We start from the raw sequence: 22,991 nt of genomic DNA, 5'->3' as shown, positions 1-22,991 counted from the left end.
TTACTGTGTTCCCAAAGTGATCATTCTTTTTTTCTCTCAGAGGGGACAAATAAAGAAACTCGGAGGAGATTTTTGGCATATTTTGGGTGTTCTGGGGGTTTCCTGTGGCCGTTTTACAAGATCCAAACGGGCAGCCCAGTTCAATGCATTTTCCAGGAGTTTTTTTAAGTCTATTCCAATATAAGCAAAGAGTTACCTTGAAATCCTCTCACAAGCAACATTTTTGAATTTTGGGGATGAATCAACACTTCCCAAATCACCCCAAGTCACCAGGTAAACCCACAAAGGGACCCAGAGCCTTTTCCCGATGGGAGAAAGGAGTGCAAGGTGGGAATTTAATCCTCTGGGTAGGTCTGAAAGGTGATGCCAGCACCTTCCTGCAGAATTCATGAAGACCTGGAGCCAGAGGAGCTGGGACAGAGACCCAGCACTGCCTGCAGGGAGGTAAGGAAGGAGCAGAGGGGACTCAAAGCCACATTTTCCCTTTTTTTTTGGGTGTTTCTGACCCCCTCAACTCCATGAATCCCCACTTGTTCTTGCCCTCAGGGATGTCATTGGGAGTTCAGTGGTGGGGGACATAAACTGGAGGATCCCTGGAGCCAGGAAGAGACACCTGAGGGGTTCCTGGAGCTGGGAAAGACACCTGAGGGGTTCCTGGAGCTGGGAAAGAGACACCTGAGGGGTTCCTGGAACCAGGAAGGGACACCTGAGGGGTTCCTGGAGGTGAGAAGAGACATCTGAAGGGTTCCTGGAGCTGGGAAAGAGACACCTGAGTGATTTCTGGAGCTGGGAAAGACACCTGAGTGATTCCTGGAGCTGGGAAAGACACTTGAGTGATTCCTGGAGCTGGGAAAGAGCCACCTGAGTGGATCCTGGAGCTGGGAGACTCCTGAGTGATTTCTGGAGCTGGGAAAGAGACACCAGAGTGATTCCTGGAACCAAGAAAAGACCCCTGAGTGTTTCCTGGAGCTGGGAAAGAGACACCTGAAGGGTTCCTGGAGCTGGGAAGAGACACCTGAGTGGTTCCTGGACCTGGAAAAGAGCCACCTGAGGGGTTCCTGGAGCTGGGAAAGAGCCACCTGAGGGTCCTGCATGGAGACCCCCACAGCACTGCCCGCCCTGGACGTGGACAAAGCCGTGGCCACGACCTTCGTGGTGCTGCTGGGGCTGTTCCTCCTGGCCATGACCGTGAGATGTGCCCGGCTGGTGGTGGATCCCTACAGCGCCATCCCCACCTCCACCTGGGAGGAGGAACCCATCAACTGACCCCCAAAACACCCCATGGGGTGCTTCAAGGAGCCTCAGCCCCACCGGGCCCCCATTTCCCCCGGGACCCCCAATTTCCCCCCATTTCCCCCACCCCCAGGGCCTCCATCGCCCCCCTCCCCGTGCTGCAAACCCCTCCGAGGCGGCGGTTAAAGGATGGTTTAGGGCGGGCCCTGCGGGCTCCATAACGGCTCCAACGGGCCCCCAACAGTTCAGGGGGCACAAACCGCGGTTTTCCCGCTATCTCCACCCCCTGGCTGGTAACTACGGGGTCAGACGTGCACGACAGCCTCCTGCCTGCGCCTGGAAACCCCTCGGGATGGCCGATCCCACAGGAATTTAGTCCAAATCCCACAAGAATTTATTCCCGAATTTCAGGGATTTCTCCCCCTCAGGTTTCTCCGCTAGGGGGCGTTAGGCGTGCGCCGGAAGTGACGTCACGCGGCGTCCGGGAGGGCGCGATAGGTTCGGCTGCGGTTCCGCGCCGGGTCCGCTCCGGTTCCCCTCCGGTTCCCCGGTACCGGCGGCGGTCAGTGAGCTGGGAATGGGGCCGGGGATGAAGGGAAAGGGCAGGTGTGAGGGTCTGTGAGCGGGAGAGGATGAGAGGGAGCTGGTTTTGGGTGCTGAGGGGACCTGCCGGGCTGTGAGGGGATGGCGGGGGCTCTGAGGGGACCTGGCGGGCTCTGAGGGGATGGCGGGGGCTCTGAGGGGACCTGGCGGGCTCTGAGGGGATGGCGGGGGCTCTGAGGGGACCTGGCGGGCTCTGAGGGGACCTGGCGGGCTCGGAGGGGATGGCGCTGGGCTCTGAGGGGGATGTGAGGGGCTCTGAGGGGATGGCGGGACGGCTGTGAGGGGATGTGACGGGCTCTGAGGGGATGGCGGGAGCTGTGAGGGGACCTGGCGGAGGCTCTGAGGGGACCTGGCGGGCTCTGAGGGGATGTGAGGGGATGTGAGGGGACACTGAGGCAGACCACGATGAGAGGAAGGTGAAAAAAGGTTGAGGAGCTCCCATGACCTCCCTCCCTCCCCTCACCACCCTCACCTGTTGTACCCTCAGGTGGGGCAGAGATGGACTCCCCCGACATCCAAGAGCTGCAGCAGGAGGTGATGGAGGAGCTGGGCATCTCCATGGAGGAGCTCCAGGAGATCATCGACAAGGAGGTGGAGAACTCGGAGTGGGTGAGGCAGCGCAAGCAGCAGCTGGAGGAGCTGGAGCAGTGCATGAGGCACAAGGAGGAGGAGGTGGCCCACGTTGACCAGCTCATTGACGACGCCATGAGGTGCGTGGGGCTGGAATGAGCTGGAATTTCGAGGAGGGAAATGTGGGGTCCATTCCCTTCAAGCCAGACCCACCCTGGGGGTGTTTAACGAGGGAATTGACAACTTTTCCCCCCTTTCCTGTGGACACTTCCCTGAGCTGGCAGCAGTCAGGGGCTCTCCCTGTGGAATTCCTGAGGAAGACACAGCTGTTTTCCCTCCCCCAGGGCCATCAACAAGTGCGAGACGCTGGCCAAGGAGCTTTATTCCATGATGGGGCTGCAGTACCGGGACAGCAGCTCCGAGGAGGAGGCGCCAACGGCCACGGAAGTGATCGAGATCGCTGATGAGGATGATGATGATGATGTGATGAGCGTGGACTCGGGCTGGAAACGCAGTTCAGTGTCCCCCCAGCAGGGCCAGGGGAGGGCTGGGGGTGAGGGAAGGCTTTTAAGGGAGCATCTGCCAGGTTCTGTTTGTGTTCTGGAATTCCTGGAGTCCCCCACTGGGATTTCACCCTTTTTCCCACTTGTTGTCCCCATCAACAATCCCACGTTAGGAAAGGTGGCTGGGGAAAAGCCTTGTGTGGGTGGATTTCCTGGCAGGGATTTGGGGTGGACACTTTTCCCCGTTCTCTCTTCTTTTTTGTGATTTAATTAGGATGGGGTTTTTTTCCCCCACAAAAAAGTTTTAAACCACTGTTTTCTCTTCACTGACAGGCAGCAGCAGCCCCAGAATCTCCAGGGATCAGAGTCTGGTGAGTGGGGAGGCCCTGGCTAGAGGTGTTTCCTGAGACTCAGTGTTGTGTTAGGTGCAAGAAACCAAAAATTTCTTTGTGTTTTCCTTCTCTTTCCTCCAGCTGCGGGAAGCAATGGTTGCCATGAGGAAATCTGCCCGGGATGTTGCAAAATTCATGGATGCTGTAAACAAGAAAACCAACTTGCAGGAGGCACAGAAAGGTGTGGGAGCTTCCAGGGGCTGGATGCCCTGGGCTTTTGCTTCCCAAAATGGGAAAACAACGATCCGCTTTCCCTGCTGGAAATCTCCATTCATTTTATTAATCTCAAACTGATATTTTAATTTGGGGTATATTGATTCTGAATTCCTGGTTGTTTTTTTTTTTTTTCAAGATGTTTCCGTTCAGTAAAAAAAGGAGGCACTTGGGCTGGCTGAGGGGGAAGAAAGCAGGAATTTTTCTTGCAGAATTGTTCTCCCAGCTGTGTGCCAAGAAGGGGAGCTTTGGGTGATTCAGGACTGACTTTCTGCTGATGTTCCTTGGTAGATGCACAACCCCCTCAGGAACCTCCTGGCACTGCCCAGCCCGTCTCTGTCCCTGTCCCTGCAGCCCCTGGCAATGATCTCAACACTGATGGGGACCTCAAAGTGGGCATGAGGATTTTGGGGAAAAAAAGAACCAAGACGTGGCACAAGGGGACATTGATTGCCATCCAGTCGGTCGGTATGTGCCGTGCATGGGGCTTTCCTGGGAATTGGGGTGGGAAACCTGCATGAAAAGGTGTCAGAGCACCTGATGTCGCCTGGAAGGGATTGTGGGAGCACCACATTTCACTGCTTCATCCTCCAAATTAAATCCTGAAAAGTTTTTTAAATGAATTAAATCTGAATTAATTCTGAACGAACTATTTCAGAGCGACCCAGAGCGCTGGAATTCTGGTGTGAAATCACGCGGCTTTCGTTCCTTTTCCCCTTTATTTATCTTTATCTGTTTCCCTTAATTTTTTTTTTTTTTCCTAGGTACTGGCAAGAAATACAAAGTGAAATTTGATAATAAAGGGAAGAGTTTGCTCTCGGGCAACCACATTGCCTACGATTACCACCCGTGTGCCGAGAGGCACCACGTGGGCAGGAGGGTGGTGGCCAGGTACAAGGATGGCAATCAGATGTGGCTCTATGCTGGCATCGTGGCTGAGACCCCCAACCTCAAGAATAAAGACAGGTATTCCTTTTTTTCCCAGTGATCAAACCCTCATCTCTGTGGGTTTTTTTGTTTTATGCCAAAAAAAAAAAAAACGGTTTATTTTAATACCCTTCAGGTGCTGAATTGTGCCCTTCCCAGGAATGTGGTTCTGACTTTCTTCATCTTTCTTATCTCTGAAGCTAAGGGTGGGTCTTCCACTCTTGCTCATGGCCCTGAGTCAGGAATTAGATCTGCTAATTTATTCAAATTATCACCCCAATGTTGAGTCTGGACTCCTTGAGGCATGAAACAGTGGGAGGAAACAGGAGCCCGGGGAGGGTTGGGTGGCAGCGATGTTGCCAAAGCTCTTCAGGAGGAGAAAGCAGGTTTGGAGCAGCTTTTTTGGGAATAAAGAAGGGGAAAGGTTGCTCTGATCTATTAAAATAAAGGCTTGTGGTTTTTCTGAAGAGATTGATAAAAGATTTAATCCCTCTGGATCTGATGTAAATTGTGTTGGATTTTACCTGATCCGTGTTTAAGAACTGAAAATGAGCTGAATTTGATACTCAAATTCAATTTTTCTCCTGATTATGATGCTGATCCCACATCCTGCAGCTTTTGTACAGCTCCAGGGCACTAAGTGGGTTCCTTATCCATCTTCCCTGCAGAAACCAGGAGCAATTAATAATTTTCTCTTCCTTTATCTCCCTTTCCTGGGGCGCAGAGGGGATTTGGAGCAGAGGGAAAGAGCCTGGCTGAGAATTGTGCTGTTTGAGCAGCCACAGGGAGCACAGGGAGCATCTGGAACTCTTCATCCTGTCCTCATCCAGGACTGGGATGTCTCCAGACGAGGCAGGAGAGGTTCTCCCCTTCCATTTCACAGTGTTCTCTTCAGCTCCCATCCCTAATTCCCGTTTGTTTTCCAGGTTCCTGATCTTCTTTGACGACGGTTACGCGTCCTACGTGAAGGAGTGGGAGCTGTACCCGGTCTGCAGGCCGTGTGAGTGATCCCTGCCCTGCACAGGCTTTGGTTTGGGGCTTTGGGAGAGCCTGGGTCTAAAAAACGGGTGTGTTCCTTTTGGTGCTGAGCCTGAAGACATCAGAAATCCTGTTTTTATTGCCAGGGTGGGGTCAGGATGCCTCACCACCAACATTCCAGCCCTTGGGATCACCCCTTGATTGACCTTAGTAAAAATGCACCTGGGATATCCTAAAAAAACAAAAAAATAATTAAATATTCTCTCTATTTTTGTCCCGTTCCCTTTCTCCCTTTTCCAAACAGTGAAAAAAGCCTGGGAAGACATCGAGGATGTTTCCTGTCGGGATTTCATAGAGGAATACATCACTGCCTACCCCAACCGGCCCATGGTGCTGCTCAAGAGCGGGCAGCTCATCAAAACTGAGTGGGAGGGCACCTGGTGGAAATCCAGAGTGGAAGAAGTGGATGGAAGTCTGGTGAAAATCCTTTTCCTGGTAGGAATTTCCCTTATCCTGTTAGGGTTAAATTTTGAGGCTGGGGGATCTGATCAGCTCCGTTTTTCCTTGCTAATCATGAAAATATTGAGGTTGGAAGAATCTCTGAGAGCCAAAGTGCCACATGCACAGGGATTTTGGAGAATTCCAGGGATAGTGACTCCACCACTGCCCTGGTCAGCCTGTCAAGGCATGAACACCCTTTCCAGGAAGAAATTTTCCCTGATACTCAGTTAGAGATTTCAACATAAAATAATTGTGTGTTTTTGCTGTTTATCAATACTCATTGTTGTCTCCTCGTGCTCTCTCTCTGTGTTTCACTCCAGGAGGCTCTTCCCATGGGAACTGTGAGTGTTTCCTTCTCTGTCCCACAAGAGGACAAACGTTGTGAGTGGATTTACCGAGGTTCCACACGCCTGGAGCCCATGTTCAGCCTCAAAGCTTCCACAGCTTCCACTCAGGAAAAGAAGCAAAGTGGGCAAACCAGGACTCGTCCCAACGTTGGTTGGTGGCATCTTTTGGTTTCGTTTAGATCTTGGAATTTAACTGGAGGGTTGTTTGGGTTTGGTGGGGGTTTTTTTAGCAGAATTCCTGGAGATTTCAGTTTCCAGGTTTTGGGATTTTTTTTTTTTCTTCTGAAAGGAGATTTCAGATTTTCAGTGAGTTACTTCACCTGGCACAGGAGATTTAGATTTCCAGGGTTTTTCTCCTCTGGCATAGAAGATTTAGATTTCCAGTGGGATTTTTTTCCTGGAATAATGCCACAAACCAAACTGCACTTGGGTGAAGTGACCAGAATTTCTGGAGGAGTTCCTGTGCTCCGAGCTCAGCAATGACCCACCATTAATCCCAAATCACTCTGTTTTGGTTCCTTCCAGGCACAAGTCAATGTTTTGGGGCCTGTACAGCCAACTTGGGATAACATTAGGGATTTTTTTTCTGTTGACTCTTTAGTTTTTTCACCTTCCCCACCAGGTGCTGTGAGGAGCAAGGGCCCTGTGGTCCAGTACACCCAGGATTTGGCAGGAGCTGGTCCCCAGTACAAGACTCCAGAGCAGCCACCAGCTGCACGTCCTGCATCTCCCCAGCCTGTGGAAATGGAGTAAGTACCAGAGCCACTTCCAGCACCTCCCACCTCTTTGCTTCTCTCCAGCTCTCAGCTCTCTCAGGCACCGCCTTTGCTGTGCAGAGGAATCCTCAGGTGCAGGTTTCCTCCATGGCTTTAGTCACAATTTTTTTGGGGGAACACTCTTACCTAAAGCTGCTGGATGAATGAATAACTTTTGGGGGCGGGAGCTGAGAGCCAACACTCCCCGAGCCAAACATTCCTCCTTCAGGGCTAAAGCTTCGCACTTGCCTTTCCAAATGAGACCTTTGCTCCTTCTCCTCCCGAAATCTGAATTGCTCCCTCGTGTCACGATCCAGGCACTGGCCTCCGGCTGCCTTGTGTCCCTCCACTTGGACCGACCTGCTCGCTGACCTCGCTGGGAATTCGGGATCAGTGGTGGGGCCTGGTGGGCACGGAGCAATCCACGGCCAAGCCCCTGCCAGGGGCCCAAGGGGGCCATTCCCGGAGCTGCAGGGCTGAAGGAGGCCTGGAGGAAGGAGGAACTCGGCTTGGTGATGAAGGGAGCGTGTTGGAGGACACCAGGGGAGCCTGGGGATGTGCTCAGTGACTTTTTAGGGGAGGGAGAAGCTCTCCCAGTTGAGTTTTGCCAGCACTGTGGATTTCCCATCCGGATTTATGGACACCTGGGCCCGTGCCCAGCGTGTCTTCTGCTGTGACTGTGCCCTGCTGGTGGGGCAGGAGGGAGGCAGGACCTGTCCCAGGTGTGAGCAGCCTGTGCAGGAGTCAGTCCTCACTCCCCACAGGCTCTCCAGGTGTAGCAGCAGAGCTCAAACTCCACCTGCCCCAGCCAGGGGGTCTTTGGGGGCTCCTCTCCAAGCAGCAGTGCAATATAACCCAGTTATATTACCCTCTGTGCTGGTCTGACCAGGATTTGGGAGTGGAAGCCACAAGAACATCACCTTTTCCATAACACCAGAGAGATCCTGGATGCTGAAGGAGGTCCTGGAGTGCACAGCTGGGCCCCCACCCCTGCAGGTCCCCCATGGGTGGTGTCACAGCACAGAGGTGACCAAGCTGGACCTGCAGCCCCATCTGTCACCACTCAATCCTTTCCCATTCAGGCCTTGCAGTGCTGCTTACAAGGAGTTTTTTTTCCCCTCTCCCCACAGAGGGCTTGGCTTTAGGATGTGGTTTTTGTGCAGCTGCTTCCCTGCCCTGAAATCCAAACTGCCCCTGGGCAGGGGCAGGAGGCAGTGCAGGCCTGGCCGTGTCCTGGGGATTCTGCGGGGTTCAAACACTTGGATTTCAGATTATTAAAACTAAGAACAGTCTCCTCACTCTGGTGTTTTGTTTCCTCTGAGGAAAGCCTGGGTCTCTTCCCCCTCTTTCAAGTTCTTCCTGGTGTTGTCACCACTCCTGGCTGATTTAAGCCCGTTTCTCCTCTTGCTCTTTTTGAGATGCATTTGAACACTTTGCTTTCAGGCAGCTGTTGGCAGAAACCCTCATCCCTTCCTGCTCTCTTTGTCTCCTCCCTTTCTCCCCAATAATTTCACTGTTTTTCCTCTTCAGCGGCTGGTATGGGATGATTTTCTGGTTTATTGATGTAAATGGGTTGAAAGCATAATTTGGAAGCCTGCAGTTGATTGAAAACCCCTGAAATGGGGTGAGAACCTGTGTTTTTGGAGCCCCTACCAGCTCTTTCATCAGGGATGTTATTACATTCCCTTGCACAGTCTTACCTTGTTCCTTAGTCCTTGCAAGAGAATGTTCTGGATTTGTTCCTCCCACTCAGGCATGGCTGAGCCTCTGGAAACTCTGGTTTTTGCTAATCCAGGGGTTTCTTCATGGCCTGGTTTGTCCAGCTCTCTGGGATTAAGGCCTTGGGCATCCTTGTTACCTTTACCTCATTTCAAAATCAAAAAATTTCACTCGGTGTTGCAGCTGAGTTCTGAAATTCAGAGTGGTCGTGGGATTGCTGTAGCAGAAATAGCCAGAGGTGGGCTGGTTTTCACACTGATTAGGGGAAAAAAAACACCACTGGGATTCTTCTGGGTTTCTGAATTCCATGGGGCAGTTTTATTTTGATTCCCACCACTTGCTTTTTTTTTTCCCATGTTCCAAATCAGCTTCTTCTTCCCTCCTGCAGGTGCTCCGACACCCAGCTGGCCCAGGGCAGAAAGCAGGTGGCCAAGAAAAGCACTTCCTTCCGCCCCGGCTCCGTGGGCTCCGGGCACTCGTCCCCATCCTCCCCTGTCCTGGGGGACCCCCCGGCCCCAGGGAGGGCCCTTCCAGCCCCGCAGCACCGGTGAGCAGAGCTCTGGTTGGGACACATCTGTGAGTTCTGTCTGGGGTGTGGGGCCTGTGCGTGCTGGTGGGTTTCTGGTGGGGATTCAGCAGCTCAAATCACGGAGTGGTGGAATCAACGAGGCTGGAAAAGCCTCTGAATTCATGGGGTCCCACTGAGCCATGTCCCCAAGTGCCACATCCACTTGTGTTTTGAGCCCTCACAGGAATGGTGACTTCACCACCTTCCAGTGCCTCACCACCCAGGTCCTGCTGGTCACGCTGTGGCCATGAGCCATGTCCCCAAGTGCCACGTCCCCAAGTGCCACATCCACTTGTGTTTTGAGCCTTACAGTGACAGTGACTTCACCACCTTCCAGTGCCTGACCACCCAGGTCCTGCTGGCCCCAGTGTGGCCATGAGCCATGTCCCCAAGTGTCACATCCACTTATGTTTTGAGCACTGACAGTGACAGTGACTTCACCACCCTCCAGTTCCTCACCACCCAGGTCCTGCTGGCCACACTGTGACCATGAGCCATGTCCCCAAGTGCCACACCCACTTGTGTTTTGAGCACTTACAGTGACTTCACCCCCTTCCAGTTCCTCACCACGCAGGTCCTGCTGGTCTAACCCAGGTGCCGTTACCCCACCTGGACCCCTCCTCACACCTCTTCCCTAACCCCCCCCTCCCTTTCTCCCCTCAGCGCCCCCAGCAGCGGCCCCTCCCAGCCCTTCCACGGCATGATGGACCGCGTCCCCAACGAGCCGTCCTACCGAGCCCCTCTGGAGAAACTCTTCTACCTGCCTCACGTGTGCAGCTACACCTGCCTGTCCCGGGTGCGGCCGGTGCGCAGCGACCAGTACCGCAGCCGCAACCCGCTGCTGATCCCGCTGCTCTACGACTTCCGCCGCATGACGGCGCGGCGCCGCGTCAACCGCAAGATGGGCTTCCACGTGCTCTACAAGACGCCCTGCGGGCTCTGCCTGCGCTCCATGCACGAGATCGAGCGCTACCTCTTCGAGACGGACTGCGACTTTTTGTTCCTGGAGATGTTCTGCCTGGACCCTTACGTGCTGGTGGATCGCAAGTTCCAGCCCTACAAGCCCTACTACTACATCGCCGACATCACCAAGGGCAAGGAGGACGTGCCGCTGTCGTGCGTCAACGAGATCGACAACACGCCGCCGCCGCAGGTGGCCTACAGCAAGGAGAGGATCCCCGGGAAAGGGGTGTACATCAACACCAGCTGGGAGTTCCTCGTGGGCTGTGACTGCAAGGATGGGTGCAGAGACAAGTAGGTGGCTGCTCCTGGGTGAGGGGGGCTGTGTGAGGTGTCCAGGGAACACCCCAAGGTGGATTTAAACCCCTGAGGGTCAGTCCGTTGCAGGTTTCGTGGTTTGGGTTGGAAAGGATGGTAAAAATCACTCAGTTCCAACTCCTGTTATGGGTAGGGATACCACCTGCTATCCCAGGTTGTTCCAAGCCCTGTCCAGCCTGGCCTAGGACACACCTAGGGATGAGAAATCCACAACTTCTCTTGATCTGATTCCAAGTCAAAACCTTTGTGCCCATCTCTGTATAAACGTGTGATTTTTTTTTTTTTTCCTGTCTCCAGACTGGTGTGAGAAGTTTAACTCTTGGTTTTTCCTGTGTCTCTCTTGCAGATCCAAGTGTGCCTGTCACCAGCTGACCATCCAGGCCAGTGGCTGCACCCCTGGAGGGCAAATCAACCCCAACTCAGGCTACCAGCACAAGCGGCTGGAGGAATGTCTCCCAACAGGGTGAGCAGAGCCCTCACAAGCACCAGCCCCAGATCCATCGAGAGGGAGTTGATCCTGGGTATCCCAGTGCAGATGTCACCACCTGCCTCTGCTCTTGGTTCTTCTGCCAGTTGTGGAATGGTTTGGGTTGGAAGGGGCCTTGAGGATTGTCCAAAACATGGGCAGAGGCACCGTCTGTGAGACAGGGCTGCTCCAATCCTGGTCCTCTGGGATCTCTGTGAACCCCACACTGCCAACAGCCACAGCATTTGTGATGTTTCTTTATCCTGGAAGTTGTCACCCTTCTCCTTCCTTGCAGCGTTTACGAGTGCAACAAGAGGTGCAAGTGCAACGTGAACATGTGCACCAACCGCCTGGTCCAGCACGGCCTCCAGGTGAGGCTGCAGCTCTTCAAGACCCAGAACAAAGGCTGGGGCATTCGCTGCCTGGACGACATTGCCAAGGGCTCCTTTGTCTGCATCTATGCAGGTGGGAGCTCACCTCGCTCGTGGAAACCTCTTCTGTGGAAAGGGAAGGAGCTAGAGATAGGAATGGAGCTGGGGAAGGGGTTGGAACACCAGGGAGGAGGGTCTGGAGAACTTCCTAGGAAGCTGGAGGGGCTCATCCTGGAAAAAAAGAGGCTCAGGGGAGACCTTTTGGCCCTCTCCAGTGCTCTGGAGAGTTTTTTAAGTTGGACATTCAGGAAAATTTCTTCCTGGGAAGGGTGGTAAGGCACTGCACAGGCTGCCCAGGGAGGTGGTAGAGTCACTGAAGGTGCTCAAAAGCATGTGGAGGTGACACTTGGGGACATGGCTCAGTGGTGGCCTTGGCAGTGCTGGGGGGAACAGTTGGGACTCAGAATCTCTTCCAACCTCAATGATTCCAAAGTGCAGCAGAAAGGGTGTGAAGCTCTTGCCACGGCTGTTTTGGGGACTGGAGGGTGAAAGCTGAGCCGATGGACTTGCCCAATGCTGGCACAGGACGCTGCAGAACCCTCACAGTGGCAATGCCAGTGTCACAAGGTGTCCCCCAGGCTGTCCTTGAGGTCACCCAACCCCCAGCCCTGCTTCCTCTGCTCAGCAAACCGGCCGGGCCCGGCACAGCCCACGAGATGCAGAAGTTGCACCGGGGTTGTGTTGGCTCTGGAACGGAGCCACCCACAGGCACAGCCAGAGCTGCTGCCCCTGTGCTCCTCCAGCCCTTCCAAGGCTCTGCCTGAGCTGCTCCAGAGACATTTCTGGGCTGAAAATCTTGATTTTTAGCTCAACCACAAGCTTCAGGGTTTTTTTTACATCAAGAGATGGGGTTGTGTTGTCATTTGCCAGCCCAGCTTTGGAATAAAGTGGTGTCACCCCTGTTTTCCCCTCAGTGAGCTTGGAGGAGAATAAAATTGAATTTCATCCCTTGGTTTTCTGCCCCCCTCAGGGAAAATCCTCACGGACGACTTTGCAGACAAAGAGGGTCTGGAGATGGGCGACGAGTACTTTGCCAACCTGGACCACATCGAGAGCGTGGAGAACTTCAAGGAGGGCTACGAGAGCGACGCCAAGTGCTCCTCGGACAACAGCGGCGTGGACCTGAAGGACGACGACGACAACGAGAACACGGGCACGGAGGAGATGGAGGAATCCAACGAGGACAGCTCGGACGACAACTTCTGCAAGGACGAGAACTTCAGCACCAGCTCGGTGCTGCGCAGCTACGCCACGCGCCGGCAGACGCGCGGCCAGCGCGACCACGGCCCCTCGGAAACGGCCTCCAAGGACTCGGGGCTGGCGCGGCCCCTGGGCCACGACGAGCCCACCACGGCCGCCCCCTGCAAGCTGCCAGTGTCCGAGGAGACCTCCAAGAACAAGGTGGCCTCGTGGCTGAGCTCCAACAGCATGGCCGAGAGCTTCCAGGACAGCGACAGCGCCTCGTCCTTCAGGATGGGCGAAGGGGGAGAGGCCAAGGCTGTGAAAATGGAGGTGCCCCCGGAGAGGGAGAAGGGTTCTGGTGCCACATCAGGAGAGCTCAATGGAGAGGCAAAGCCAGCCAAGAAGGAGGTGAGGGAGGGATGAGGGAAAGGAAGGTTTAAAGGTAGGGATGTGCTGCTGCTGCTCCTGTGGGTTTTCTCCCCATACGGCACATCCAGGGGAGCGTGGGGCTCTTGGATTGTCACTGTGCTCAGCTCCCCTAGCTTCTTCTGGGGCTTTTCCCCTCCCAGGGAGGGAGTTTGTGGCACAAGAGGCTACAGAAGTCTCTCAGTGTGAGCAGAGCTGAGCATCCTCCTGCCTGGGGACCTGAGGGACAGGGCTGGGGACAGCAGGGACATGGAGATGGGGACAGCAGGGAGGAGGGCACTTGGAGTCCCCCAGGGAGGGTGTCACACTTAGCCTGGGGACAAGCAGCATCTCCCTCCTGGGCTGACATTTTGGGGAACAATCCCATAGAAAGGCTGGAGGGAGAGATTCCAATCTTCTGCCTTTCTCCCTTCTGCAGGAACATGAAGAACCAACCAAAATTTCTGGGTAAGATTCCTTAAACCGCCTTTCCCATCCCGTGGACAATTTCCCCGGGGGAATCCAGGTGTGACCTGCTCTTGTCCCAAACCCCACAGGCTGAGCAGCCTGGGGAGGAGGTACGGCTACAACCCCTGTCCCCCCAAGCTGGACGGGATCCGCAGGCCCATGAGCGGCACGATGCTCCTGCAGAGCCGCCGGCAGTCCCTGCCCCTGCCGCCCCCCTTGGAGGTGAGCGGGACCCCCGGGCTGGGAGGGGCCTCCCCCAAACCACTTCCTTGAACCTTATTTGGGGTTGTTTTCTGCTTTTGGTTCCCAAGTCGAGCGCAGGGTTTGTGGTTGTAGCTGTGATTTCCTGGAGGGCGGTTGATTTCTTTTGGATTTTGGGGAGTCTTTAGTGGATCTGAACAATCAAGAAAAGAGGAGAGTGGGGGATTTGGGTCGGATTTGACACCTTAGTTTGCGCACCTGGGACCCGTTGTTTGGCAGAGCCATCTGGGGGAAAGCCATTCTGTTTTTTGGGGTCTTCTCCTTTCCTTTTGAGCACCTAATGCTCCAGGATCTCAAGCAGAACTCAGCAGCCCCCCCAAAATCCCACAGGTATTTCAAACATTGCCCTGTGGGATGTGGTGTCCAGAGGGGGGATCCCATTCCAAAGGGTTTCCTGGAGCAGGGAGGGGGTGAACTGGAGGAGAACACCACATTCCCGGGGAAAAGGGAGGAGGCTTGGATGCACCCCAGGAGCTGTTCCTGTCCCCAGGATGTGCTGACACTGTCGAGCAGCACCGACAGCGACGGGGAGCACCGGGCAGGGCAGGCCCCGGGCACCGCCAACGACAGCGACGACATCCAGACCATTTCCTCGGGATCCGAGGAGGAGGAAGGGGAGGACAAGAAAAACCAGTCATCTGGCTCAGGTGAGGGGGGCAGACGAGGGCTGAGGGTGAGAAATTTTGGTTGGAAAACACCAGGAAAGGCTCGTGAGCCCATAGCAGCTGCTCCTGCTGCATCCCACAGCTGAGATCAGAACCTTCCCCTTGTGCAAAAGGGATCGGAACCTTGTGCAAAACCACAAAATCTGCTCCTCAAAACAAGATATTTTTGGGTATTGGAAGAAAAAACAACAGTGGGGTTTACAGTGGGGTCTGCAGGGTGGGATGGGTTGGTTCCAGGAGCCATCCTTGCAGATGGAGCAGTGTTTAGGGGTTTGTCACCTCTTGAGTGGAGGAGCTGGGGACAGCACTGCCTCCACCAGGCTCCTCTCCTGGAAGTCTCCATCTCACCGACAGGTCCCGTGAAGAGGCAGGTGGCTGTGAAATCCACTCGAGGCTTCGCCCTCAAGTCCACCCACGGCATCGCCATCAAGTCCACGCCGCTGGCGGCGGCCGACAAGGGCGAGAGCGCGGGGCCCGTGCGCCGCAGCACGCGCCAGTTCTACGACGGCGAGGAGAACTGCTACATCATCGACGCCAAGCTCGAGGGAAACCTGGGCCGCTACCTCAACGTGAGTGGCCCCTGGGGACTCGTCTGTTCCTCCCCAGGATGAGCTAAAAACGGGAAAAGAGCGGGTTCGGGAGGGTGATGCGTTTTCCCCAGTGGAACAGCAGCTGTTCCGGCCTGATGGGAGCAGGAATGGCCCCGTCAGTCCTTCCAGAACCCGTTAGTTACCTTTGAGTGTGGATCTTATGACTCACTCTGGGCATGCAGCCTGTTCCAGCAGGATTCCGCTGGATGCGGCGGGCAAACCAGGAATGCTGCTTGTTTATAAAGGCTGTGTTCAGGGCTGGCAGCTCGGCCTCCCTGCCTGGGCAGCAGCTCAGGCTTTTCTTTCCCTCTTGCCGTTACAGCACAGCTGCACCCCAAACCTCTTTGTGCAGAACGTCTTTGTGGACACCCACGACCTTCGCTTCCCCTGGGTCGCCTTCTTTGCCAGCAAGTGAGTCCTGAGGGGGGCTGCTGGGGATTCCTGGGCTTTGGTGGGACCTGGGCTGGGTGTTCCCTGCTCCTGGAGACCCCATTCCCAGTTTCCCATCGTTCCTGTGCAGAGAAAACCTTGGTGAAACAGGTGAAATCCTCTCTCTCATGCTGGAGATCCTGGTGTGATTTCCACCAGTTTTAGACCTTCCCAAAGGGCAGAGTGAGGCATGGAGCAGCTGATTTCCCTTCTTGTTTAATCCCAAATCTTTGAGTCATGGTGAATCCCTGCCACGTTCCTCTGCTCCTCCATGAATCCTCATGGGAAGGATTCCTCAGGGAACTTTATCCTTTTCTCCCTGGCTGCCTCAGCCTCGTCCTGGAGCGCTCCTTCCTTGGAAGTGCAGCTTCCTTCTGTTACCCAGTTTCTCCTTTTTTCTGGAACAGTCTCCTGACCCATCCCGTGGGGTTTTTTTCCCTTCCCAGGAGGATCAGAGCTGGCACGGAGCTGACCTGGGATTACAACTACGAGGTTGGCAGCGTGGAGGGGAAGGAGCTGCTGTGCTGCTGCGGGGCCATCGACTGCCGGGGCCGCCTGCTCTGAGCCCCCAGCCCTGCTCCCAGCAGCTCCCACCCCTCCAGACACCTGGTGCTCACTTTCCCTCAGTGAGGGCAAAGTTTTTTCTCAAAAGGTTCTCAGTTCTCCCATTCACCTGGAAACTCACAGATGGACACGGAGCAGGAACGGACTCAGGGTGTGCTGGGGGGTGATTCCCAACCCCGGGGCTTCTCCCACCTTCCAGAAGCTCCAGTTATCCCACAAGGCAACGGGTTCCCTCAAGAAAGGAGCTTTTTCCTGCTCTCTTCCAGCTTTCCACCAAATTTAAGGCACAAAACTCATTTTTCCCTGCAGCAAGCACTTCCTCAGTATTCCCAGGAAATGCTTCCCAGCTGGGACACTGAGGCCTTGAAAGTGGGAGGGAGGATGGTGGAAAGAAATCTGTGGAAGACTGGACCAATCAGGATTTATAGAATTCAAGTTTAAAAAAAAAGACAAAAAGTGAGTATCTGTCTTCACCTGTGAGTTATTGTAAAGAATCTTTTAGTTGCTAAAAAAGCAATAAAACTGTGTTTTTTTCTATTAAGAACAACCTACCCTGATCTTGAGACACAGCAAAGAGCCCTGGAAAAGCAGGGTTTGAACCACTGCCATCATCCTTGTTTCTGTCAGGTTTTCAGGAAAAATGCCAGAGGTGGATGGGCCCAGGCAAAGGGATAAGGAGCTCCCACATTTTCACCTTTCCTTGACCTTTCCTCAAAAACAAACACTCCTTCAACCCTCCAGTTGTGAAAATTACAGAGAAACAGGTTGGGAATTTCTTGAGGAAGCAGATCCGGTGCCTGTCCCCAATTCCAACCCTCCCAGAATGTCACTGAGAGCCCCGAGCTCGGCCCAAACTGCTGCAGTGAAGGATTCCAGCTGGGACAGCCCCAAACTGGCTCTGGGCACCTGGGCAGGGGAGGGAGGAACCACGGGATCCACGGAAAATCACCAGGGGCTGGCAGCCACACACAGCCCAGGTGTGGGGCTTGGGTTTCTTTTTTGGTTTTTGGGGGGGAAGGAGGGAAGGCAGCAGGGCAGAGCCAAAGAGTTTAAAAAAACCACCCTGAGAACTGGATGAAAGAGGCGAAGTTTGACAAACTGGGATCAAATCTCACGTTATTGATGTGGAAAATCCCAGTCTGGGGGGTGGTGGAGCCAATTCCAACCATCCCACCCCTCCCCATAACCAACACCAGCCCAGCTCAACCAGCTCTGCACAAGGGAGACTTGTTGGGTTTTTTCCCTGCTAAATAACCTTTTTTTTTTTTCCCTTTGTAAAATAAAACCTTTCTGGGGCCTCCTGGAGCTCCAGTTCCATCCCAAGTGTCCACCTGAATGGAGGCTTTGTCATCCCAGCAGGGCTGCAGCTCCTCAGGGAACCCAAACCCCTGCTCCAGCCTGGAGGTGAAGCCTGGGACAACTTTTAGGAGAAAAAAAAAATATATAAAAACTGTCAAAACCCTCAACTCTACCCATTTTTAGCACTGCCTAAAGGATCTATGCCAAAATAACCCCACCACCACCCCAGGGCCATTGTGCCATTCACAGAACATGCCCAAAACCTGCATTAATTTTTTTTTTTTTACCCAAGTTTATTAGTTTTTTTTAAACTTTTAATATATTTAACCTTTTATTTCTTTCTTTTTTTTCTTAAAAAACAAGAACAACAAAACACGTTTTGGTCTGACATTGGTTAATGGTCCTTTTCCCCCCCCCCACCCCTCCGTGCTGGGAGGTCTCGCAGCATCCCGGGGGATGCAGGAGACAAGAGCCAAGCCCGGCTCCTTCTGTCTTCCAAATAAATAGAAAGAAAAGGAAAAAAAAAAAAAAAAAAATCAGTTGGAAATTTGTCCTGTTACAGCTGGGAGAGGCCACGGAGAGGGAGAGACTCAAAACCCATTTACCGAAGAGAAATGGGAGGATTAAACTCTGTGAGACACAAGGAGTGACTCAGCCCCGCAGCTTCCTTTCCCCCCCCAAGTACTTCCATAGTGTCATCCCATCATTTAGGCACTGAAACACCCAGGAATTCCCTGCTCCTCCCTCCCAGGTCAGTGGAGCAGGGGTTGAGCCGGCTTTTTTTCCAGCCGGACACAGCTCAGGGAAAAAAGGGGTTTTTTTTTCCCCCTCCCCCCGGTGAAGGAATGGTTGGGAAAAGTAGGAATTACAGAGCCCAGCGAGGGGCTGGGGCCGAGCTCTTTGGCCAGAGCCAATCCCAGGGGCTGCGGAGCGGGAAGGAGCCGCCCCGGTGGGATGGGAGCCCTCCCGGTGGGGTCCCCGCCTGTCCCGGGGGGAACCGCAGTGGATTAAGGCAGCAGGTGAGAAGGTGGAAGGGCACCAGCGGTGAGTGTGAGGCAGAGCTGCGGCCCCGCTCCGGAGGGCGCTCCGGGGTCCCGCTGTGGAGCGGCCGGAGGGGCCGGGCCGGTGGCAGGAGGTGGCAGCTCTCGGGTCCGGGGCGCTCAGTCGGTTTTGCGGTGGTTGTTGTTGAGGACGGGGTGGCCGTTGGAGAGGGGCCCGTTCTTGGCCACCTCCTCCTCCTCCTCGGAGTTGTCCGTCTCCTCGCGGTCGCTCCGCTCATCCTCCACCACCTGTGGGTAGAGGGAAAAGGGGGTTCAGTCAGCAGCTCCCCCCGTTTTCCTGCCGTGCCTCAGTTTCCCCATCCCAACCACAGCGGTTTCTCCCCACCGAGGCCTCTCCAGGATCTGGGGAGCCAAGGCCAGTCGGGACTCAGGATCTGGGGGGTCTCCCCTGCAAAGCCCCATCCTCCATCCACCCCAAAGCTGCTCCTTCCCCTTGTGACATCCCCGTGGGCCCAGCTCCCCTCTCACCTTTCCAGTTATGAACTTCTGGGCCATGCGGATGATGAGGTAGGCCCAGAAGATGTGCAGCGACTGCAGCACCACCATCATGAAGTTGAAGAAGTAGTAGCCGAAGAAAGCGGGGTAGAGATCCAGCGGATAAAACACCGTGCAGTGCATGATCCTGCCGGGAAAACCCACTCCTGTCACGGGCAGAACCACCATCCCACCCCCCCCGAGATGCCCCCAGCCTCAGTTTCCCCCGTTGCCCACCGGGGCTCACCAGAAGGGCAGGATGACCAGGCGGGTGATGATGAAGACGGCGGCGAAGACGATGAAGATGTTGTTGCAGGTGTTTCTCCACCCGGCGTAGTTGAACATCTTGGCAGACTGTGGGGGGCACGGGAGGTGAGATGGGGAGAGGGGACAGGACAGGGGGACGTGGTGACAGCAGGGCAGGGCAGGCAGGGGACACACCGACCTCCAGCAGATAATCCGAGGAGTCGTGCAGGGCCATGATCAGAGTCCCGGCTCGGATGTAGTTGGCGAACCAGGAGAAGCTGATGAGGATGATGGTGGCCACGTGGTGGATGATTTGCTCTTTGAAATCCTGTGCCCAAAGCAAAGGGGAGCCCAGCAATGGGAGGGGGGTTACAGCAGCTTGGGCAAACCCCATCCCACAGCCCCTGGGTGTCCCCACACCCTCCCAGCTGGTCCCTCCCGCCCACACAGGGTGAAGGAAACCCACCCAGGGTGTCCCAGCCCCTCCCAGAGCCCCCACCTTGCGCTTGACGTCGGAGGCGATGCTGAAGAGCAGCGACCAGTAGAAGGAGAGCTCGATCATGTAGTACCAGTACTGGGAGGGCAGCATGCTCTGGGGGCAAGGGACAGGTTGGGAGGGTCCTCTGTGTCCCCCAGAGGGGTTTGGTCCCCTTCTGTGGGCACCACCTGGGTGTCCTGGGGACCCCCAAACCCCCAGGGGTGCCAAGAGACCCTCCTGCATCCCCAGTTCCCACTGCTGATGCTGGTGCTCAGGAAAAGCCGTGGGCTGGCAGCCGGGATGGGATCCACGCTCACCTGGATGGGGTATCCCTTCCACACCTCCCGGAGGTCGTAGAACCAGGGTTTCTGTGGGATGGGGAGGGGGAGACACAGGAGTCAGAGGGGCCAGGGGGGCTGGGGGAGCACGGGGTGGGGGCAATACTCACATCCACTATGACAGCCATGCCAGCAATGAAAGCAATAAGGTAAAAGGTGAATCTCCAACTGGAAAAAGGAAGCAGACGGTCCTCAGACGGGCACCGGGGAGCAGGAGGGAGGAGGAGGATGGACTGGCCCTGGATCCCACGTCTCCCACCCTCCCAGAAAACCCTCCCAGGCCAAGCTGGAGCTCCCAGAGCCCCCCCTGGGGTGGAGGGACAGTGACACCAGGCAGGAAAAAGGGGGGAAATCTCACCTGGCCTCCCGGAATTTCTTGAGCAGGCTGGGCCGGTCCTGGTTGCGGCGGCGGCGGAACCAGCGCTCGACCTGGCGCACGGTGCAGCCGCTTTTCTTGGAGAGCATCTCCACGTCGGCCTGGGGGGGGACACCAGGACAGCCCCTGCTGTGTCACAGGGCCCTGCCTCTGCCACCCTCAGCCCCCCAGGCACCTCTGGGGACCCCTCACCTGCTTGGGGTGTTTGCTGGTGGCGGCGTAAAACTTCTCCAGCACCGCATTGGGGGTGGCTTTTAACCGAACCTTCTCCTTGACGTTCAGGAGCCCGGCCAGGGGGGTGGCCACGTACCTGGGGAAGGAGTTGGGGATGTAAATATCCCCCTTTCTCATCCCCCTGTATGATCTGGCCCCATCAAAGCCACCCAGGGACCCACAAGCACTGACTGCTGCAGTCTCCCCATCCTGCTGTGCCTCCTCCAGGGTGGGTTTTGCCACAGGGGGGTCCCTCTGTCACGGGCTGTCCCCACTGGGCTGAAGGGCAATTCCCCCTCCTCTCTCTCATCCCAACAAAGCCGGGTCTGTTCCCATTGTTTGCCCAACAAATCCCTCCCTGAAGGCCCGGTGAGGGCGGGGGATGCACAAAGCCCTGTTTGTGTGGGGAAAGGGGAGCCCCGTGGGGCTGTGGTGGGGGGATCGGGACCCCCAAAGGGCCACGGGGACCCCCAGCAGGGCTGAGCACAAGGTGCCACATCCCAGGGCTGGGCCACAACCCCCAGGGCACGGGGAGAGGCAGATGGGGGGCCCAGGACCCCCAGGGAAGGGACTCACGTCTCAAAGAGGTGCCGCACAACGAGGAAGAGCAAGGCCAAGGGGAGGGTGATGTACAGGTCAGAGGCTTTGGCATAAACTCGCCCATCCCGGTCCTCCAGGTCAGCCCAGGTGAGGTTTGCCGGGAGCCACAGTCGTTCCCACCAAAAATAGCTGTACAAGGTCTGAAACATTCTGGGGAGGAGGGAAAAGGGGGAGAAGTGAGGGGGGAAACCTCTGAGGAGACACTGATCCCCCCCAGCCTCGTCCCCCTCGCTGCACCAAACGCCCCCAAGCCCCACCTCGGCCCCCGGGTGAAATCCCGGCCGGCGCTGGGCTCAGGACTTTGTTCCAGCCGCCCAGAGGTCACAGGGTGATCATTAACAGGGGTTTGGTCCTGTTTCCGACCGCCAGCTCGGGGCCCTGAACCCGCCCGGGGGCAGAGCCGAGCTCCCGCCCCCAGACCCCGCAAACACAGCGGGATGAGGAGCAGGAAAAACCCCCCTCGATGTTGTTTTCCCTCCCCAGAGCCGTGTGAGCATCCCGCGGCCGATCCAACCCCAATTCCCGGTGGGAAAAGGAGGCGCGGATCCCCCCCCAAACCCCTCCGGGGCCGGGCTCGGCACAGGGCGCGGGATTAGGGATTTACCGGCGGCACAATGAGCACCTTTGTGCCTTAAAAACGCTCCGGACGGGCCCCCCGGGCGGGGAAAAACCGCCTGTGGCCGCGGGGTCAGCGCATCATCGACCCCCGGGCCGGTTTGGGGGTCGGTTTGGGGATGAAACCCCCCGGGAAGCGAATCCCCGGCCCGGCTCAGGGGTTGTGGCGAGGCCCGGGGCGGCTCCGGGAGGAAGAGGAACCACCGCGGCCGGTTTCGCAAGGGCGGGAGGGAGGGAGGGAGAGAGGGAGGCGCCGCAATTCCCGGCTCCCGGGGCTGTTCCGCGGGCAGGTAACGGGAGGGGAGCGTGGGCGGCCGGGGTGAGGCCCCGGTCAGGGCCCGCAGCTCCTCCTGCCCCGGGGGCACCGGGGATGTGCCGGGACCGGGGACACGGAGCCGGCAGGGGACGGGGGGGGTCACCGCCAGGCCGGACCCCTCCCCAGGAGGGGATTTCAGCACCGATCCTGCTGGGAAAGGACAAATCCCTGACGGTTTTAAGTCGTGGAGAATAAAAACGGCACCGGGAGGGATTCAGGCCTGGGGGCGGCGACCCCGGCGGGGCCTGAGGCCGCTCTGGGCCCTCCGTGAGGCCTTGGGGGTCCCAGCTCCGCCCTGCCCCGCCCGGGGGGCTCTGAGAGACCCCCAGCCAGGCCCGGGACGGCCCCGCTCCGCCCTGCCCCGCCCGGGGGGCTCTGAGAGACCCCCAGCCAGGCCCGGGACGGCCCCGCTCCGCCCTGCCCCGCCCGGGGGGCTCTGAGAGACCCCCAGCCAGGCCCGGGACGGCCCCGCTCCGCCCGGGGGGCTCTGAGAGACCCCCAGCCAGGCCCGGGACGGCCCCGGTGCGCGCCCAACGCCCGCAGAGAGGCCTGGCCGCGGCCTGGCCCGGTGAGGAGGGGCCGGACCGAGCGGGAACCGACCCGCGGCCCCTCCCGGAGCGGGGACAGGCCCCGGTGCCCCCGCCCGGCCGCACTCACCCGCAGCCGCCGCCGGGGCCCCGCAGGAGCCGCCGCTCGGAGCCCTCGGGAGCCGCCGCTCGGAGCCCTCACGGAGCCGCGCGCGCCCCGCGCCAGGCAGCGGCGGCAGTGACGTCACGGCAAGGCCGGGAGTGACGTCACCGCGACGCCGCGCGAGGGGAGAGCGGGGCCCGACGTGGGGAGGGGAGGGGCGGGGATCAAGGCGTGGGGAATCGATCGTCGAGAAACGGGATCGGTGCGTTCGCTATAGAACCTGAGGTGCCCCATAGA

At 56.7% G+C, this 22,991-nt stretch overlaps 2 protein-coding genes across 3 annotated transcripts; one reads left to right on the top strand and one right to left on the bottom strand.

The window, feature by feature from the left end:
* The first annotated feature begins 1,701 nt into the window (after positions 1-1,701).
* Positions 1,702-17,894, top strand: SETDB1 (SET domain bifurcated histone lysine methyltransferase 1). Its single transcript, XM_083878918.1, has 22 exons — positions 1,702-1,795; positions 2,324-2,546; positions 2,751-2,920; positions 3,243-3,280; positions 3,383-3,482; positions 3,806-3,982; positions 4,279-4,480; positions 5,368-5,441; positions 5,724-5,914; positions 6,241-6,418; positions 6,890-7,016; positions 9,130-9,288; positions 9,973-10,563; positions 10,934-11,050; positions 11,349-11,518; positions 12,455-13,074; positions 13,511-13,539; positions 13,629-13,761; positions 14,291-14,447; positions 14,820-15,034; positions 15,378-15,466; positions 15,931-17,894. The coding sequence occupies exons 2-22, from the start codon at positions 2,335-2,337 to the stop codon at positions 16,046-16,048; spliced, it is 3,867 nt and encodes a 1,288-aa protein (XP_083735044.1). The 5' UTR covers positions 1,702-1,795; positions 2,324-2,334; the 3' UTR covers positions 16,049-17,894.
* Positions 17,895-18,031: 137 nt separating this feature from the next.
* On the bottom strand, positions 18,032-22,821 carry CERS2 (ceramide synthase 2). 2 transcript variants are annotated; one of them, XM_083878942.1, is made up of 11 exons: positions 22,722-22,821; positions 21,110-21,283; positions 20,513-20,630; positions 20,303-20,421; positions 20,055-20,112; positions 19,924-19,974; positions 19,628-19,720; positions 19,328-19,456; positions 19,130-19,236; positions 18,877-19,030; positions 18,032-18,636 (listed from the first exon to the last, which is right to left on the bottom strand). In XM_083878942.1, exons 2-11 carry the CDS (start codon positions 21,280-21,282, stop codon positions 18,508-18,510), a joined length of 1,131 nt encoding a protein of 376 aa, XP_083735068.1. In that variant the 5' UTR covers position 21,283; positions 22,722-22,821; the 3' UTR covers positions 18,032-18,507. The 2 variants fall into 2 exon arrangements, with proteins under 2 accessions (XP_083735068.1, XP_083735067.1); XM_083878941.1 differs by lacking the exon at positions 22,722-22,821 and adding an exon at positions 21,391-21,415.
* Between the last annotated feature and the right edge of the window lie 170 nt (positions 22,822-22,991).

The sequence above is a fragment of the Zosterops lateralis genome (genome assembly GCF_965231275.1).
Source record: "Zosterops lateralis genome assembly, chromosome: 27".
Lineage (NCBI taxonomy): Eukaryota > Metazoa > Chordata > Aves > Passeriformes > Zosteropidae > Zosterops > Zosterops lateralis.
The sequence above is the reverse complement of the archived record's forward strand: the minus strand, read 5'-3'. Positions and strand labels throughout refer to the sequence as shown.

Excerpts from the sequence above, each read along its gene's own strand:
- SETDB1 (XM_083878918.1), top strand. The coding sequence starts at position 2,335 with ATGGACTCCCCCGACATCCAAGAGCTGCAGCAGGAGGTGATGGAGGAG. Across the intron at positions 5,915-6,240 it reads TGGTGAAAATCCTTTTCCTG|GAGGCTCTTCCCATGGGAAC; the intron begins GTAGGAATTTCC and ends GTTTCACTCCAG. Across the intron at positions 14,448-14,819 it reads AAACCAGTCATCTGGCTCAG|GTCCCGTGAAGAGGCAGGTG; the intron begins GTGAGGGGGGCA and ends TCTCACCGACAG.
- CERS2 (XM_083878942.1), bottom strand. The coding sequence starts at position 21,282 with ATGTTTCAGACCTTGTACAGCTATTTTTGGTGGGAACGACTGTGGCTC. Across the intron at positions 20,631-21,109 it reads GTGCGGCACCTCTTTGAGAC|GTACGTGGCCACCCCCCTGG; the intron begins GTGAGTCCCTTC and ends CTCCTTCCCCAG. Across the intron at positions 19,721-19,923 it reads GGAAGGGATACCCCATCCAG|AGCATGCTGCCCTCCCAGTA; the intron begins GTGAGCGTGGAT and ends CCTTGCCCCCAG.